This window comes from Macaca fascicularis, chromosome 8, assembly GCF_037993035.2.
Source record: "Macaca fascicularis isolate 582-1 chromosome 8, T2T-MFA8v1.1".
In the NCBI taxonomy this organism is placed as follows: domain Eukaryota; kingdom Metazoa; phylum Chordata; class Mammalia; order Primates; family Cercopithecidae; genus Macaca; species Macaca fascicularis.
In genome coordinates this window covers 43,183,891-43,201,724 of record NC_088382.1, presented here as the reverse complement: position 1 = coordinate 43,201,724, position 17,834 = coordinate 43,183,891, and the positions used below count along the sequence as shown (strand labels likewise).

The following is a 17,834-nucleotide window of genomic DNA, read 5'->3' as shown; positions in this document are numbered from 1 at the left end:
TCTTTAACATATATTTTTGAATTGTCTCCCTAGTGACTGGCCCGCGGTTTACATTAATATCTTAATTTATAACAATCTATTTTGGAGTAATGCCAATTTAATTTCAATAGTATACAGGCTTAGCTTACGGTCTGTCCTCTGCTCCAGTATACTTTGTGTTATTGTCACAAATTACCTACTTACTATTGTGTACCAGTCAATTTAGATTCATAATTATTGCTTTATGTAGCTGTCTTTTGAATAACATAGGATAGGAAAGACACAACCAAAATAAACTTACGTTGTCTTTTATATTTACCATCATAGTTACCCTTAATGGTGCCTAATTTTTGTTCATATGGATTCACTTCTTTTATAGGGTAGGTCTGCTAGTGCCAAATTCTTTCAGTTTTTGTCTGAGAATGTCTTAATTTCTTTTTCATTTTTGAAGGATGGTTTTGCTCAATATAAAATTATTGATTGATCATTTCTTTCCTTCAGAACTTTGAATATTTCATCCTACTGTCTTGTGGCCTCCATGGTTTCTAATGATAAATCAGCTATTATTCTTATTCAGCATCATTTGTATGTGACAAAGTTGTCTTTTGCTATTTTCATGACTCTCTACTTTTTTGTTTAATGTTTCTGGAGTTAAACATCTTTTCATGTGCTTAGTTAGCCATTTGTCTTCTTTGGATAAATGTCTATTCAAGTCCTTTTGAACTGTTATTATGGCATTGAGTTTTAGAAGTGGCTGAATTTTAGAAGTTGTATATCTATTCTGGATGTTAATCCATTTTAAGTTGTGATTTATAAATATTTTCTTTTATTCTGTTGGTTGCCTTTTTACTTTTTTTTTTTTTTTTTTGCTTAAAAGTTTTAAATTTTTATAAGGTCTGATTTGTCTATTTTTTTCTTTTGTTATTTGTATCTTTGATGTCATCTCAATAAATCATTGCCAAATTAAACATCATAAAGCTTTTGGCCTATACATTTTTTCTAAGGCTTCTATAGTTTTAACTCTTACATGTAAGTCTTTGATATAGTTTGAGTTAATTTTTGTGTGTGGCCTTAGGAAAGGGTCCAACTTTGTCCTTTTGCTTGTGGAATCTAGTTTTCCCAACATGATTTGTTTGAAAGACTGCCCTTTCCCTATTTGTCTTGGGTACTTTATTGAAGTCCATTTAATTATACTCGTGAGGGTTTGTTTCTGGTCTTTCTAGTCTGTTACTTTGGTCTATATATCTGTCTTTACATCCAACTTTATTAATTTCTGTAGATTTTTAGGTAATTTTAAAATCAGAAAGTGTGAGCCTTCCAACTTTGTTCTTTTTCAGAACTATTTTGGCTAGTCAGAATCCTTTGTGATTCTATATAAATTTTCTATTCCAGCATGAAAGCCATTAGGATTCTGATTGGGATTTCATTGAATCTGATCAATTTACATAATATTGGCATCTTAAATATAAAGTCTTCTAATCCATGAACATGGGATAACTTTCCATTTACTTATGTCTTTACTTTCTTTAAACAATATTTTGTAGATTTCATTGTACATGTCTTTCAGCAGCTCTTTGGTTAAATTTACTTGTAATTATTTCATCCCATTTAATGCTATTGTTTAATTTTTTAATTTCCCTTTTAGACTGTTTATTGTTAGTATAAATAAGTGCAACAGTTTTTTCTTTTTGTTTTCCAAGATGAGGTCTCGCTTTGTCACCTAGGCTGGAGTGCAGTGGTATGATCACAACTCACTGCAGCCTGAACTCCTGGGGTTAAGCGATCCTTTCGCCTACAAGTGTGCCATCAGGGCCAGGTAATTTTTTTAAAAAATTTATTTTAGAGATGACTTCTTGCTATTTTGCCCAGGTTGGTCTTGAACTTCTTCCCTCAAGCAATCCTCCTGCCTCAGCCTCTCAAGTAGCTGGGATCACAAATGTGAACTATATGCCTGGGCAAAAGCAACTTATTTTGGGGTGTTGATTTGGTATCCTGCTACTGTGCTGAATTTATTAGTTATAACACGGTGTGTGTGTGTGTCGGGGGGGGGTCATTTGTGTGTAGTGTTCTCTATAGATAAGACTCTACCACTGGGAACAGAGATTTTACTTTTTCTTTCTAGTTTGAATGCTTTTTTTCTTGCTTAATTGCTCTAAGTAGATCTTCCAGTACTATGTTGAATAAAAGCAGTGGAAATGGACATCATTACCTTGTTCCTGATCTTAGAGTAAATGTTTTCATTCTCACCATTACATATGACATTCACTGTGGATTTATTAAATACACCTTTAACTGTTTTGTGATAGTTTCCCTCTATTCCTAACTTCTTGAGGCTTTTTATCATTAAGTATACTGAATTTTGTCAAATGCTTATTCTGCCTCACTTAGGATGACCATGTGGTTCTTTTCTTTCATTCTATTACATGGATTGGTTTTCATATGTAGAACTTCATGATGTGTCTTATAATTGTATTTGATACAAACTCTATAGGAAACGAGCCAATGAAATATTCTGCATTCCTCTTTTATCCTATTGTTTGAGAACAAAGACATATATTTTGCCTTCTACATTCTGGATATCAGGTAATGGTATCACAATATACACAGTTGCTTAAAGCACAAATCTGTATTTCAACAACATAACTTACCTGCACCTTACTCATAATAACAAAAAATGTAAAAAACAAGTTTTATGTACCATGGCTAAATGCCTTATAAAATATCTCATAAAGTCTAACAACATACTCACAAGTTGGCATAACTTTACCTACTTTACTGTTAAGAAAATTAAAGATGCAGAGCAGTTAGAATTGTTTTGAAACACAACTAGAGACTTGCATGTGTCACTTCCTTTAACACTTTTCAGCTTTCTAACCATTATCATACATATGGTATTAATTTTTCAGAGCTCAAGTATCATTTGCTAAACTTTCTAAGAATTTGTATGAGAAAATCTCTCAGCATAACTGTGCACTTTTTTGTCAATAAAGGATCCATTCTACAGGTGTGCAGTGACATCACGTGCATGTGATTTTCATTGGCATTTCCCTGATGATAGTGATGTTGACCATTTTTTCATATAATTCTTGGCCATTTGGATGTCTTCTTTTGAGAAATGTTGATTCAGGTCCTTTGCCCATTTCAAAATAATATTATTTGTTTTCTTGTTATTGAGTTTAGTCACCTATAAATTTTGGATATTAACCCCTTACTTGATGTATAATTTGCAAACATTTCCTGTTATATAGGTTGTCTCTTCACTCTATTGTTTCTTTTGCTATATCAAAGCTTTTTAGTTTAAAGTAATCCCTTTTTTTCTATTCTTGCTTTTCTTGTCTTTTGAGGTTCAGAATAAACAAATATATAGAGCTAGCAGGTAGATAAGTGATTGCCTGGGGCTGGTGAGGTAAAGGAGAAGTTAGGTGGAAAGTAGAAGAAAACAATGGGGAGTGATTACTAATGTTTCTGGAGCTTCTTTTCTGGGTGATGAAATGTTCAAAAATTGATTATGGTGATGGTTGCACAGTTCTGTGATCTTACTAAAACCTTTGCATTGCATACTTTCAATGAGTGAATTGTATGATATGTTAGTTATGTTTCAATAAAGCTAGTTAAAATCAAGTTCAAGTTGACTGTTTAGCCTTTTTATGTGCTAGGAATTTGGTATGCTTTCTTTTGTTTTTTCTATTTGAGACTGTATTTTTAAATATTTAAGAATTATTTCCCTAGTATGCATATATTACTTGAAGAATAATGAAAGAAAAAGTTAAGCAAACCATTTATTTTCACTCAGACAAAATGTAAGCACAAAGTAAATATGAGCACAAACATAATTTCACAGATGAATGTGTATAGATACATCGCCATTATTGGTGTCTTTCTTAATATTCTGTGGCCATACAATTTGCAGAAATGGTGTTTCAGAATCCGCAGTAAGGAAACACATGTGGGCATTCCCAGCATATCACAGCATCCTTTCTTCATTCGTCTGCTCATCTTACATCACCATACTTCCAAGCCCCAATACACACACACAAACACACACATACACACACCCCACAAAACCAGACTTTGTCCAATTCTAAGAAGAAGCTCTCCTAGAAAAGAAGGAGTATTACCCAGAGTCATCCCCTACGTTCCGGGTCTCGGTGACCTCAACCCAGAATGGCAAAGGAAGTATGGGCTGTAGGTGTCAGACCCCGTCCAGCCTCCCCCCTTCTCCCAGCTCTCCAGGAAATGCACCTTCTTGAGCAGAGTCAGGTTAAGTGAGGAACAGCTGTCTGAGTTCTGGGCTGAGCCCTCCAATTAGTAGGTTCAACCAGATTCCAGTGGCACAGTGGCCCTGAAACTGGGCAGGCTCTGACCGTGTCCCTCCCCAACCTGGCCTAAGGTTCAAGACCAAGGAGGATGATGCCCGCCTGTCCTTGAGGCTCTGGGGCTCTGGAGCAACGGGCTGTTTCTTCTGTCCAGCTTGGTCTGAGCTACTGGAACAGGGAGGGTGACACATGCCTCCTCTCTGGACACTGAAATGCAGTCATCGTACGCAGCAAAATTCTTCACTTGCAATGACCCGCGGAGGTCAGCCGGCCCAGCCCTGAGAGGACCAGCAAGAGAGCATTGCGTGGCCAGCGGCCTCGCCACAGTAATGGCTGCTGAGCATGGAAGGGGGCTGCTTCTGGCCAGGGCTGGGGAGGCCGAGCGGAGCCCAAGAACGGTGGAGTCTAGAGGGCACGGCCCAGACCCAGCTCTGTGGATCCCAGAGACTCGTGCAACTTGGAGTCAGGGGGCTCCCCACCCACAACCGGATGCATTGGAGGAGGCACATGGGAAGGCACGCAGGTTTTATTTTCCAAAAGTTTAGCATTTACAATGCATTCGGGGATAACATAAGGTTATAAAGCACATTTGTTCCTTTAGTTTATTTGCTACGGAAGTTCTGTGCAATATTAATGTTCCACATCATAGCTTTCTGATACAGCGGATGAATTACTAGAATGAAGAAAAACAGAAAAAATAGAAATTCACAATAGGTTTAGCAGTAGCCAATGCCTATTTTAAACCATATTTACTACTGAATTTCTACTTTATAATTGCTAAAAATCAAAGATTATTATAGATAAGTTTGGTTATCTATATTATAGATGTTATATTATCTATATTATAAATAAATTTGGTTCTTATCTATATTATAGGTAACTTATCTATATTAGGAGTCCAACTAAAAAGCTAAACATAAAATAAATGTATATGTTTTCATACATTAGCATTGATTTATAATTTACCAGGCAAACTATGAAATGACTATGTAAAAACAATCAAAATCCATTTATTCAGTTTTATATACTTTGTTTCTTAGAAAAACCTACGGCTTAGGGAGACAAAATAAAAGGTTAGTCTTTATTTTTTCCCCATTAATATGACGTTCACACATGAAAACAATAGAATTAACATGGAAATAATTTTCATTTTACAGTTAATATTCAGGTTGCTGACTTTAATTTTTTCACAATTTCTTTACTCAGTTTATAAAAATGCTTTATGTAGTAAAATACACATTCTAACCATTTTTAAGTGTACAGTTCAGTGGTACTAAGTACATTCATATTGCTGTGAAACTATCACCATCTGTCTCCAGGAACATTTTCATCTTGCAAAAATGAACTTCTGTGCTCAGTAAAGAATAACTCCTCATTGAATGATGCGTATTCAACAACTTCCCATCCTCTGTGGCCCACAAACACAAGAAAATATGCTCAATATCACTAATCATTATTTTAAGGGCACTTAAAATAATGTACCAACTATATTCTTTTCTGACCTGGTAAGTATTTGGTACAGCATAGTATACTCATGAAGAAAAGTTCTAGAACATTCAGAATTTAGGCTTGCCCCAATATAACAACAAACCATTGAAAAACAAAATTATAAAGATACCACTTACATTAGATTTAAAATAGTATATTTAAGAATTAATATAAATGTTATATAACATGCATGACACTGGTTAACGACTAGGATAATTTAGCCTAATACATTAATCCTATATCACATTTACTGCTTACACTCTGTATTCTCTCTGTTGCATAATTTCCTTATTTCATTTCTCTTAAAGATCACAATGGTGAAAATTATGAAAAACGGCAGAACAATGTAGAAACTCAGAATAAACCAGTTGTTCCAGTGTGCATTGTAGCCTTTTTCAGTATAAAATTCATCTAGAAATGAATCATATCATAAATTAGCGGGGACTCAGTGGATATTTAAATACATTTATATTTTTTTCACCTTAATCATATATGTGTATATATAAAGAGGTTTTAATGCATTGCAAACTACTAGGAAAAAATAGAACATAAATGCAAACTACAGTGCTATATTTTTCATGGATTTCTATTTGTTTATACATATTTATTTAATATTAATCTGCTGTATACATGTTTAGAGTGCTGTTTGCTGTATTCAGCTTATTTGTAACAACAATACTTTAAAAGTTAATACAGTAATAGGGATTAAGTTACAATTTTTAAAAATGTATACTTTGAGAAACCACCATCCCACTCACTTGCTAAATCAGTTTTTCCCTTAGAGAAAACCATTTATAAATGACTCATTTCTCTCCATCGAGTGTCTATGTTCTAATATGTATACCTATGCTTGTATCTGCATCTATATCTATATATCTATACATTACATGTGCCTCTGTGTGCATGTGTGTATGTGTGTATCTTTCCACTCATTGACATTCTATAAGCATATTATTCCCTTTGGTTATTTTTTTATACTTAAAAAGTTGAGATATCACACAATTCTGAGAAGTATACAATATGTAAATACATTAGCAAAATGAGTAATGAGTTAACCAAAGAATATACACATTCCCACACTCCAGGTCTCAAAAAAGATCCTGTTATAATTCCAAAGCACTGTGGGACATTTCCTAATCCTTTCTCCTCTCCAAAGGTTACAAAGGTCATGATTTGTTTAATTATTTAGTGAAATTTATTAATGTATATAACATAGTAACAAAAATGTGTGCCATAAAGTTGTACCACTCAAAATACATTTACTTTGAACAAGACCATGTAACCAGCAACAAATTTTGGAAACATAACTCCCCAACTTAGTTTACCAGACACTATCTTTCCCAAAGAAAATCACTAATTTTGCCTCTAACAGCATGAATCTTATTTTCCTTTCATTTTGACTTGCTATTAATATAGACATATTAGCTATACTTGTATCTTTTGATATTGCATACACTTAGAAAAATAGATGTAAGATGTGCAAGTGCAGTTTCGCTGCATGGATATGTTGTGTAGTGGTGAAGTCTAGGCTCTTAGTGTACCCATCATCGGAATAGTGTACATTGTATTCAATAGGTAATTTTTCACCCTTCATATCTCTTTCACCTTCCAACGTTTTGGAGTCCCCAGTGTCTATTATTCCACTGTGAATGTCCAATGGTACCCATTGTTTAGCTCCCACTTATAAGTGAGCACATGCAGCATTTGGTTTTCTGATTCTGAGTTATTTCACTTAGGTTAATGCCTTTCCCATGTTGCTGGGTTTTGGTTTTTTTTATGGCTCAGTAGTATTCCATGATGTATGTATAAAGAGATATAAATATAAATATGTATTCATCAATGGAGGACTGGATAAAAAACACATGGTATATATATATACACACACACATGGTAAACCAACAAAGTAGGCAGACAACCTTACAGAATGGGAGAAAATATTATATATATATATATATATATATATATATATATATATATGCACACCATGTGTTCTTTATCCAGTCCTCCACTGATATATATATATGATATCAACATATATCACATGATAAATGTGTGTGTGTGTATGTTCTTTATCCAGTCCTCCATTGATATATATATATGATATCAACATATATCACATGATAAGTGTGTGTGTGTATGTTCTTTATCCAGTCCTCCATTGATGGACACTTAGGTTGATTCCATAACTTTGTTATTGTGACTAGTTCTGCAATGAACATATGATGTATACTGATTTCTCTTCTTTTGGGTAGCTAGTCAGTAGTAGGACTCCTGGATTGAGTGATAGTTCTATTTTTAGTTCTTCAAGAAATCTTCATAGTGTTTTCCATAGTGATAGTACTAATGTACATTTCCACCAACAGTATACAAGTGTTCCCTTTCTCCACATCCTCACCAACATCTGTTGTTTTATGACTTTTGAATACTAACCATTCTGATAACATGATAATTCATTGTAGTTTTAATTTGCATTTCTCTGATGATTAGTGATGCTGATCATTTCTTCATACGTTTTTTGGCCTCTTGTAAAGTGTCTGTTCTTTTGTAAAGTGTCTGTTCATGTCTTTTGCCAATTTTTTGATGGGGTGTTCATATTTTTCTTTTTGAGTTTTTTTAGTTCCTTGTAGATTCTGGATAACAGTACTTTGTTAATATATAGTTTGCAAATATTTTCCCTCATTCTGTAGGTTGTCCGCTTACTTTGTTGATAATTAGTTTTTCTTTGCAGACGCTTTTTAGTTTAATTAAAAAGTCCCATTTGTCCATTTTTACTTTTGTTGCATTTGCTTTTGAGGTCTTTGAGTTATAAATTATTTGCCTATGCCAATGTCCAGAAAAGGATTTCGGAGGTTTTCTGTAAGAATTTTTATACTTTCAAGTCGTACATTTAAGTTGTTAATCCGTCTTGGGTTAATTTTTGTATAAGTTGAAATACATAGTTTTAGTCTTCTGCATGTGGCTATTCAACTTTCTCAGCACCATTTATTGAATAGGGTGAGCGTGGATCATTTTTTGACGGATTTTAAATGTTATATAAATGGAATTATAGTGCATACACATTGTTTTCTGACTTTGTTCATTATTACTGACTTTTGAAATTCACAGATGTTGCTTATAGTTGTAAAATGCTTATTCTAATTGATGCATACTATACCTTTGCGTAGAAATAGCAAGTGTTCATCCCAGCACTTTGGGAGGCTGAGGCGAATGCATCACGAGGTCAGAGATCGAGGCCACGGTGAAACCCCGTCTCTACTAAAAAAATACAAAAATTAGCCGGGCGTGGTGGCGAGCGCCTGTAGTCCCAGCTACTGCGAGAGGCTGAGGCAGGAGAATGGTGTAATCCCGGGAGGCGGAGCTTGCAGTGAACCGAGATCGCGCCACTGCACTCCAGCCTGGGCGACAGAGCGAGACTCCGTCTTAAATAGATAGATAGATAGATAGATAGATAGATAGATAGATAGATAGATAGATAAAAGAAACAGCAGGTATTAATTTCTGATATTCTGACAGATATTTGGGTAGCTTGAAATTTGAGGTATTACGAAGAGTGCTGCTGTGAATATTTTACAGCATGTCTTTTGGTCAATATTGTGTTTGAAAATCTCTCAGACATATGCATACATGGGAAGTGTCAATGCTTGCATATTATCGTATTGAACATTAGTAAATATTTCCAATGATTTCCCTAAGTGGTTGTAACCACTATATTCCTATTAGTAGTAAATGAGTGTCTTCATTTTTACTTATCTTAGGTATTTTTCTTCTTTCCCTAGTTATTCTTCATGTAAAATGAAATGCAAACACCACTGTACAGTTGGATGAAATGTCACAAATATAATCTCACAAATATAAACAAATATTAACCCTCACAAATATAAGGCAAACATTCTAAATATAAGGCAAACATTCTATTTTTTTTGTTTTGATGTGTTAGTTTTTTCACTTAATGTAAAGTGTTTATAAAATTTTATTTGATTAGAATAGGTTTAACTAGTGCCTAAGAGTTGGCAACAAAATAGTGTAAATTCTTTTATAAATTATTTCAATTTTGTTGTTTTAACAGCTTTACTGAGAGATGACTGACATAAAATAAATGCCCACATTTTAGGTGTATAATTTGATAGGTTTTGTTATATGTATACTGCCATGAAACCATAAAAATGCAAACAATGCATATATCCATAATCCACACACATTTCCCATGCCCACTAATCCTGCCATGCTGCCACTCCCCACACAGGCAGCCACTAACCTGGTCTGTATTCTTTCATTATACATTAGCTTTCATTTTTTATACTTATATGTAAATAGAACAAGACAATATGTATTCTTTACAGTCTAACATGTTTCATTTAGCATAAATGTTGAGGTTCATCCATATTGGTGTACATAACAAGTTTGTTTCTTTTTCTTGTTTGATAGTATTACACTGTATTGAGAGACTACACATTGTTTAGCCATCTGTTGATTTATATTTACATTGCTTCCAGGTATTATCTATTACAAAAATTGTTACTGTATACATTTTGATTTATATGTATTGTTTCCAGATTTGTTACTGTATACATTTATACCCAAGGCTTTGTATGGGCATCAGCATTCTATTCTATTGGGTAAATAGTGTAATAGCTGTATTATATGGTGATTTATATTTACCTCCTTAAGAATCTCTGAAACTATAAATTTTGTTTTAAATATCAGTGTTTTAAATTTTGTTTTAAATATCAGTATATGGTTCCTACCCCCACATCTTGGCCAAAGTTAATGTGGTCAGCCCTTTTAAATGCAAGCAATTTTTAAAGGAATGAGTAGCATCTATTTGTGATTTTAATTTGCATTTCTCCAATGACCTATGATGTTGGGCATCTTTACATATACTTATTTTGTCCCCCTTTTCTATACAGTTGGTTTTTAAAATTAAATTTCAAGGATTCACTATATATTCTGAATACAAATACATTATCAGGTGTATATTTTACAAATATTTGTTAAGAAGCAGTGGCTTGCCCTTTTATTCCCCTAACAGTGGCTTTTGAATAGCAAAAGTCCTAAATTTTTTATGTTGTCCAATTTATCACATTTTGGGGTCATATTTTTGTTGTCATACCTACAAACTCTGTGCTCAAAGTCACTGAGGATTTCTCTCTCTCTCTCTTTTTTAAATTATACTTTAAGTTCTAGGGTACATGTGCACAATGTGCAGGTCTGTCACATATGCACACCCATGCCATGTTGGTGTGCTGCACCCATCAACTCATCAACACCCATCAACTCATCATGTACATCAGGTATAACTCCCAGTGCCATCCCTCCCCTCGGCCCCCTCCCCATAATAGGCCCCGGTGTGTGATGTTCTCCTTCCAGTGTCCAAGTGCTCTCATTGTTCAACTCCCACCTATGAGTGAGAACATGCGGTGTTTGGTTTTCTGTTCTTGCGATAGTTTGCTGAGAATGATGGTTTCCAGCTGCATCTATGTCCCTACAAAGGACACGAACTCATCCCTTTTTATGGCTGCATAGTATTCCATGGTGTATATGTGCCACATTTTCTTAATCCAGTCTGTCACTGATGGATATTTGGGTTGATTCCAAGTCTTTGCTATTGTGAATAGTGCCACAATAAGCATACATGTGCATGTGTCTTTATAGCAGCATGACTTATAATCCTTTGGGTATATATCCAGTATTGGGATGGCTGGGTCAAATGGTATTCCTAGTTTTAGATCCTTGAGGAATCGCCATACTCTTTTCCACAATGGCTGAACCAGTTTAAAATCCCACCAACAGTGTAAAAGTGGTCCTATTTCTCCACATCCTCTCTAGCACCTGTTGTTTCCTGACTTTTTAATGATTGCCATTCTAACTGGTGTGAGACGGTATCTCTATGTGGTTTTGATTTGCATTTCTCTGATGGCCAGTGATGACAAGAATTTTTTCATGTATCTGTTGGCTGTATGCATGTCTTCTTTTGAGAAATATCTGTTCATATCCTTTGCCCACTTTTTGATGGGGTTTGTTTTTTTTTTTTCTTGTAAATTTGAGTTCTTTGTAGGTTCTGGATATTAGCCCTTTGTCAGATGAGTAGATTGCAAAAATTTTCTCCCTTCTGTAGGTTGCCTGTTCACTCTGATGGTAGTTTCTTTTGCTGTGTGGAAGCTCTTTAGTTTAATTAGATCCCATTTCTCAATTTTGGCTTTTGTTGCCGTTGCTTTTGGTGTTTTACACATGAAGTCCTTGCCCAAGCCTATGTCCTGAATGGTATTACCTAGGTTTTCTTCTAGGGTTTTTATGATTTAGTTCTAATATTTAAGTCTCGAATCCATCTTGAATTAATTTTCGTACAAGGAGTAAGGAAAGGATCCAGTTTCAGCTTTCTACTTATGGCTAGCCAATTTTCCCAGCACCATTTATTAAATAGGGAATCCTTTCCCCATTTCTTGTTTCTCTCAGGTTTATCAAAGAACAGATGGCTGTAGATGTGTGGTATTATTTCTGAGGACTCTGTTCTGTTCCATTGGTCTATATCTCTGTTTTGGTACCAGTACCATGCTGTTTTGGTTACTGTACCCTTGTAGTATAGTTTGAAGTCAGGTAGCATGATGCCTCCAGCTTTGTTCTTTTGACTTAGGATTGTCTTGGCAATGTGGGCTCTTTTTTGGTTCCATATGAACTTTAAAGCAGTTTTTTCCAGTTCTGTGAAGAAACTCATTGGTAGCTTGATGGGGATGGAATTGAATCTATAAATTACCTTGGGCATTATAGCCATTTTCACGATATTGATTCTTCCTATCCATGAACATGGTATGTTCATCCATTTGTTTCTGTCCTCTTTTATTTCACTGAGCAGTGGTTTGTAGTTCTCCTTGAAGAGATCCTTTACATCCCTTGCTGGTTGGATTCCTAGGTACTTTATTCTCTTTGAAGCAATTGTGAATGGAAGTTCATTCATGATTTGGCTCTCTGTTTGTTTGTTACTTGTATATAAGAATGCTTGTGATTTTTGCACATTGATTTTGTATGCTGACACTTTGCTGAAGTTGCTTATCAGCTTAAGGAGATTTTGGACCTAGATGATGTGGTTTTCTAAATATACAATCATGTCATCTGCAAACAGGGACAATTTGACTTCTTCTTTTCCTAACTGAATACCCTTGATTTCTCTCTCTTGCCTGATTGCCCTAGCCAGAACTTCCAACACTATGTTGAATAGGAGTGGTGAGAGATGGCATCCCTGTCTTGTGCCAGGTTTCAAAGGGAATGCTTCCAGTTTTTGCCCATTCAGTATGATATTGGCTGTGGGTTTTTCATAAATAGCTCTTACTATTTTGTGATACGTTCCATCAATACCGAATTTATTGAGAGTTTTTAGCATGAAGGGCTGTTGAATTTTGTCAAAGGCCTTTTCTGCATCTATTGAGATAATCATGTGGTTTTTGTCTTTGGTTCTGTTTTTATGCTGGATTATGTTTATTGATTTGCATATGTTGAACCAGCCTTGCATCCCAGGGATGAAGCCCCCTTGATCATGGTGGATAAGCTTTTTGATGTCCTGCCTGATTCGGTTTGCCAGTATTTTATTGAGGATTTTTGCATCGATGTTCATTAGGGATATTGGTCTAAAATTCTCTTTTTTTGTTGTGTCTCTCCCAGGCTTTGGTATCAGGATGATGTTGGCCTCATAAAATGAGTTAGGGAGGATTCCCTCTTTTTCTGTTGATTGGTATAGTTTCAGAAGGAATGGTACCAGCTCCTCCTTGTACCTACGGTAGAGTTCAGCTGTGAATCTGTCTGGTCCTGGACTTTTTTTGGTTGGTAGGCTATTAATTATTGCCTCAATTTCAGAGCCTGTTATTGGTCTCTTCGGGGATTCAACTTCTTCCTGGTTTAGTCTTGGGAGAGTGTAAGTGTCTAGGAAATTTTCCTTTTTTTCTACGCTTTCTAGTTTATTTGCACAGAGGTGTTTATAGTATTCTCTGATGGTAGTTTGTATTTCTGTGGGGTCGGTCGTGATATCCCCTTTATCATTTTTTATTGTGTCTATTTGATTGTTCTCTCTTTTCTTCTTTATTAGTCTTGCTAGTGGTCTATCAATTTTGTTGATCCTTTCAAAAAACCAGCTCCTGAATTCATTGATTTTTTGGAGGGTATTTTGTGTCTCTATCTCCTTCAGTTCTGCTCTGATCTTAGTTATTTCTTGCCTTCTGCTAGCTTTTGAATGTGTTTACTCTTGCTTCTCTAGTTCTTTTAATTGTGATGATAGGGTGTCAATTTTAGATCTTTCCAGCTTTCTCTTGCGGGCATTTAGTGCTATAAATTACCCTCTACACACTGCTTTAAATGTGTCCCAGAGATTCTAGTATGTTATATCTTTGTTCTCATTGGTTTCAAAGAAAATCTTTATTTCTGCCTTCATTTTGTTACGTACCCAGTAGTCATTCAGGAGCAGGTTGTTCAGTCTCCATGTAGTTGAGTGGTTTTGACTGATTTTCTTAGTCCTGAGTTCTAGTTTGATTGCACTGTGGTCTGAGAGACAGTTTGTTATAATTTCTATTCTTGTACATTTGCTGAGGAGTGCTTTACTTCCAACTATGTGATCAATTTTGGAGTAAGTGTGATGTGGTGCTGAGAAGAATGTATATTCTGTTGATTTGGAGTGGAGAGTTCTGTAGATGTCTTTTAGGTCCGCTTGGTTCTAGAAGTTTCATATTTTGGTCTGTAATTCTTAATTTTTGAACATGGTGTGAAATACAGCTCTAAGTTTATCTTTTTTACATATAAATATATTATTATTCTAGCACAATTTGTTTAAAAAGCTAAACTTTATCCATTGTATTGCTTTGAACGTTTATTAGAAATCCAGTTTCCATATATTTGTATGTCTGTTTCTGGTTTCTTATTCTATTTTATTGACCCGTATGTCTGCGTTAATTACAGTACCACACTGACTTGATTACTGTAACTTTATAGTGAGTTTCAATATTGGGCAGTGTATTTCCTACAACATTTTTTTTCTTCAAAGGCATTTTAACTATTCAACGTCCTTTGCTCCTGCCGATGCTCAAAAGCGCTCGCCCTGACTCCTGCACCCACTTACCTATGTTCTCCCTCCTTCAAGGGTTGGAACACAGCAGGTCCCAGTGTGTGGAGTTTGCCCGTGCTGGCACTGAAGGAGCCAGCTGGTTCCAGTGCTCATGCACTCCAGTTCCCGCCTCATTCACTCACACACTCCCTCCTGCAAGGAGTTGAGAACTGCAAGTTGTGCAAATGAGGCACCCCTCTCGCAAGTCCCATGAAGCGGTCACGGAAATATCCCGCTTCAACATTGCCTTCATTTATAGAAACAATTAAAGTATAAATGTATATGCCATCACTCAAAATGTGATTTATTTACTATTATTTCCTAAAAAAATGCATGTGTATTTTGCCATATTTTTCAAAGTTCATTGAGAATAAACATTGTATGGTACAGTTTTTTTTAGCAGCCTACAAAGTTTGTAATAATATGGAATGAAAAACATTTGTGTAATTTTTATTATTCTATACGTGAATTTCAAAAATTTTATTGAATGACATTTGTTGAAACTTACTGGTACTGTGTTCTAACTTATTTGAGTTAATTGAAGTTGAGTATCTCTGGGAATATCTGATTATAAATATTATGTAAGATTACAGTAGTCACTCCCCCTTATCTACAGCTTTGGTTGCACAGTAACAACCATGGGCAACCACTGTGTGAAAATATTAAATGAAAAATTCTGGAAATCAACAATTCATAAGATTTAAACTGCATGCTGTTCTGGGTAGCATGATGAAATCTCCCGTCATTCCTTTCTGTCTCACCCAGGACCTGAATCTTTCCAAAAGAATACATACTGTATACGCTACCTGTCCATTAGTCACTTTGCCATCTTAGTTATCAGGTTGACTGTTATGCCATTACAGTGCTTTGTTCAAATCACCCTTGTTTTACCTCATAATGATCGCAAAGGGCAAGATTAGTGAGGCCATCAATTTGTATATGCCAAAGAGAAGGCAAAAATTCTTTCCTTAAGGAAAAGAGTGAATACTTTTGACTTAATAAGGAAAATATATTAATACGTACATATTCCAAATATATGTAAGAAAAAATGTATATGCATACTTACAAATGTATGTGTATATTTATATTTTAATATTTACATAAACATGTTTATATTTATAAATGTCAACATTTGACAAAATATACATACAAAATATACATACATACATATTTTCCTTAATAAGGAAACTATTCATTGCTAAGATCTATGGTTAAAACAAATCTTCAGTCTATAAAGTTGTAAAGGAGAAAGAAATCTGTACTAGTTTTGCTGATGTATCTTGAACTACAAAAGTTAAGACTGCAGTGCATGATAAACGCTTAGTTAAGACAGAAAAGACAGTAAATTTGTAAGTAGAAGACATGAACAGAAAATGTGTTCTGATTAACAGCAACGTGTTGCACCAGAAAACATTTGAACCTGTAGAAATACTTCAGCATGGAATTCCCTGAAATGAGTGAGACATTTATTGCAAGTAAGAGATGGTTACACAGATTCAGAAATATGTCTGGACTGAAAAATAGAAAAATTACTAGAGAGGCTGTGTCTGCTGATGAAAAAACAGCTTCCACATTTCCAGCAGAGTTGACATTAATTAGGGAGAAAGGATATCATCCAAAGCCAGTTATCAATTGTAATGAAGTGAGTCTTCTGGAAGAAGAAGACCAATAGAACCTACAGTAATGAAAGTGCAAAGGAGGCGCCAGGGGATAAAACATGGAAGGACAGTTAGTCATTGCTGTTACTGAGCCTAACTGATGAATTAAACTTTATCATAGATATGTATATGTAGGAAAAAACAGTACATTTAGAGCTTGGCGCTATCTACAGTTTCAGGCATCCACTGAGGGTTTTAGAATGTATCCCCCACAAATAAGGAGGGACTACTGCAATGTAGATGAAGCTACCATTCAAGATAACTTAGATTTCTTTAATTAGCTTTATATAAAACAACCTTGTATTTTGCCTTAGAAAATAAATTTCCACTTACCAGATTTCTGAAAATTTCCATCATCAATACTACCCCCTGGGGAACCAAACTGGAATTTACAATCTGGAGGTTTATGTCCAGGGAAGCATTGACAATTACCAAAATTATTACATATCTGAAACAGAAAAATACAGAAACAGTTTGAATCATCTTAGTCTTTGTATTTGATATAAATACCTAAACTTCATAGAATAATTATTTTTTCTTAAGATTATTATGACTATAAAATATGAGAAATAGGTTAGAAAAAGTAGTAAAAATTTTCACAACATAATGGCCAGATGGCAAAATACCTACATGAAAGTTTATTTCTGGCCTGAGCATGTTTAATGTCTTCCTCAATCATCTTTAAAAAATAAAATTTAATAAACTTGTAGCCTTCATATTCAGAGAGGTTAAATTTTTTTAATGACTGTTATCTTATTTTGTAATTTGAAAACATTTATTGTCACTATTTGGACATTTTCTATTCATGCACTTCAATGTCTATACAAAGTATTGTGATAAAATAAACATCAATCGACTTGGCCACTTTAATTCCTTATCCTTGTCCCTTTTCAACATTTGACATTATTGGTCAATAATGTGCATCTTATTTTTAAGTAATTGTATTTTCCATAATAAAATAACATACGTGCAAAGCAAATATTAAAAATCAACGATCAAATACAACTTTATGATAAGCTTGCATTGCTAAAAGTTAACATTTGACAATGTTTCTGTATTATTCATGCCTTTGTATTAATATTTCAACAGTTTAGTATTTTCATTTTAAAATAAAACAAGTACATATTTTATAAAATTCAAACAATAAAAGTGTATAGAAGTGAAATTCCTCAGCCACTATTTCAGTACCATTTGCAGCTGCTAAAGATGTTGTGTTTCATTCATATATATCAAATGCATTTATAAATACATGTACCCACATCCACAAACACACACACATTAATAGATTTTTGCCAAATAATATCCATAACA

The 17,834-nt window shown here is 34.6% G+C and overlaps 1 protein-coding gene across 31 annotated transcripts in view; it reads right to left on the bottom strand.

The window, feature by feature from the left end:
* Nucleotides 1-3,742: 3,742 nt before the first annotated feature.
* LOC101866649 (disintegrin and metalloproteinase domain-containing protein 18-like) overlaps nucleotides 3,743-17,834 on the bottom strand; it is a 149,868-nt gene continuing 135,776 nt past the window's right edge. For 28 of the 31 annotated variants that reach the window (XM_065519118.1, XM_065519117.1, XM_065519120.2 and 25 more), the window contains 3 exons: nucleotides 16,857-16,971; nucleotides 6,042-6,194; nucleotides 3,743-4,968 (listed from right to left, as the gene is read on the bottom strand). In XM_065519118.1, coding sequence (XP_065375190.1) covers nucleotides 4,898-4,968; nucleotides 6,042-6,194; nucleotides 16,857-16,971 — 339 coding nt within the window. In that variant the 3' untranslated portion in view covers nucleotides 3,743-4,897. Of the gene's footprint in view, nucleotides 4,969-6,041; nucleotides 6,195-16,856; nucleotides 16,972-17,834 lie in introns of those variants that run through there. The other 3 variants (XM_065519111.1, XR_012416378.1, XR_012416377.1) reach the window with 3 other exon arrangements.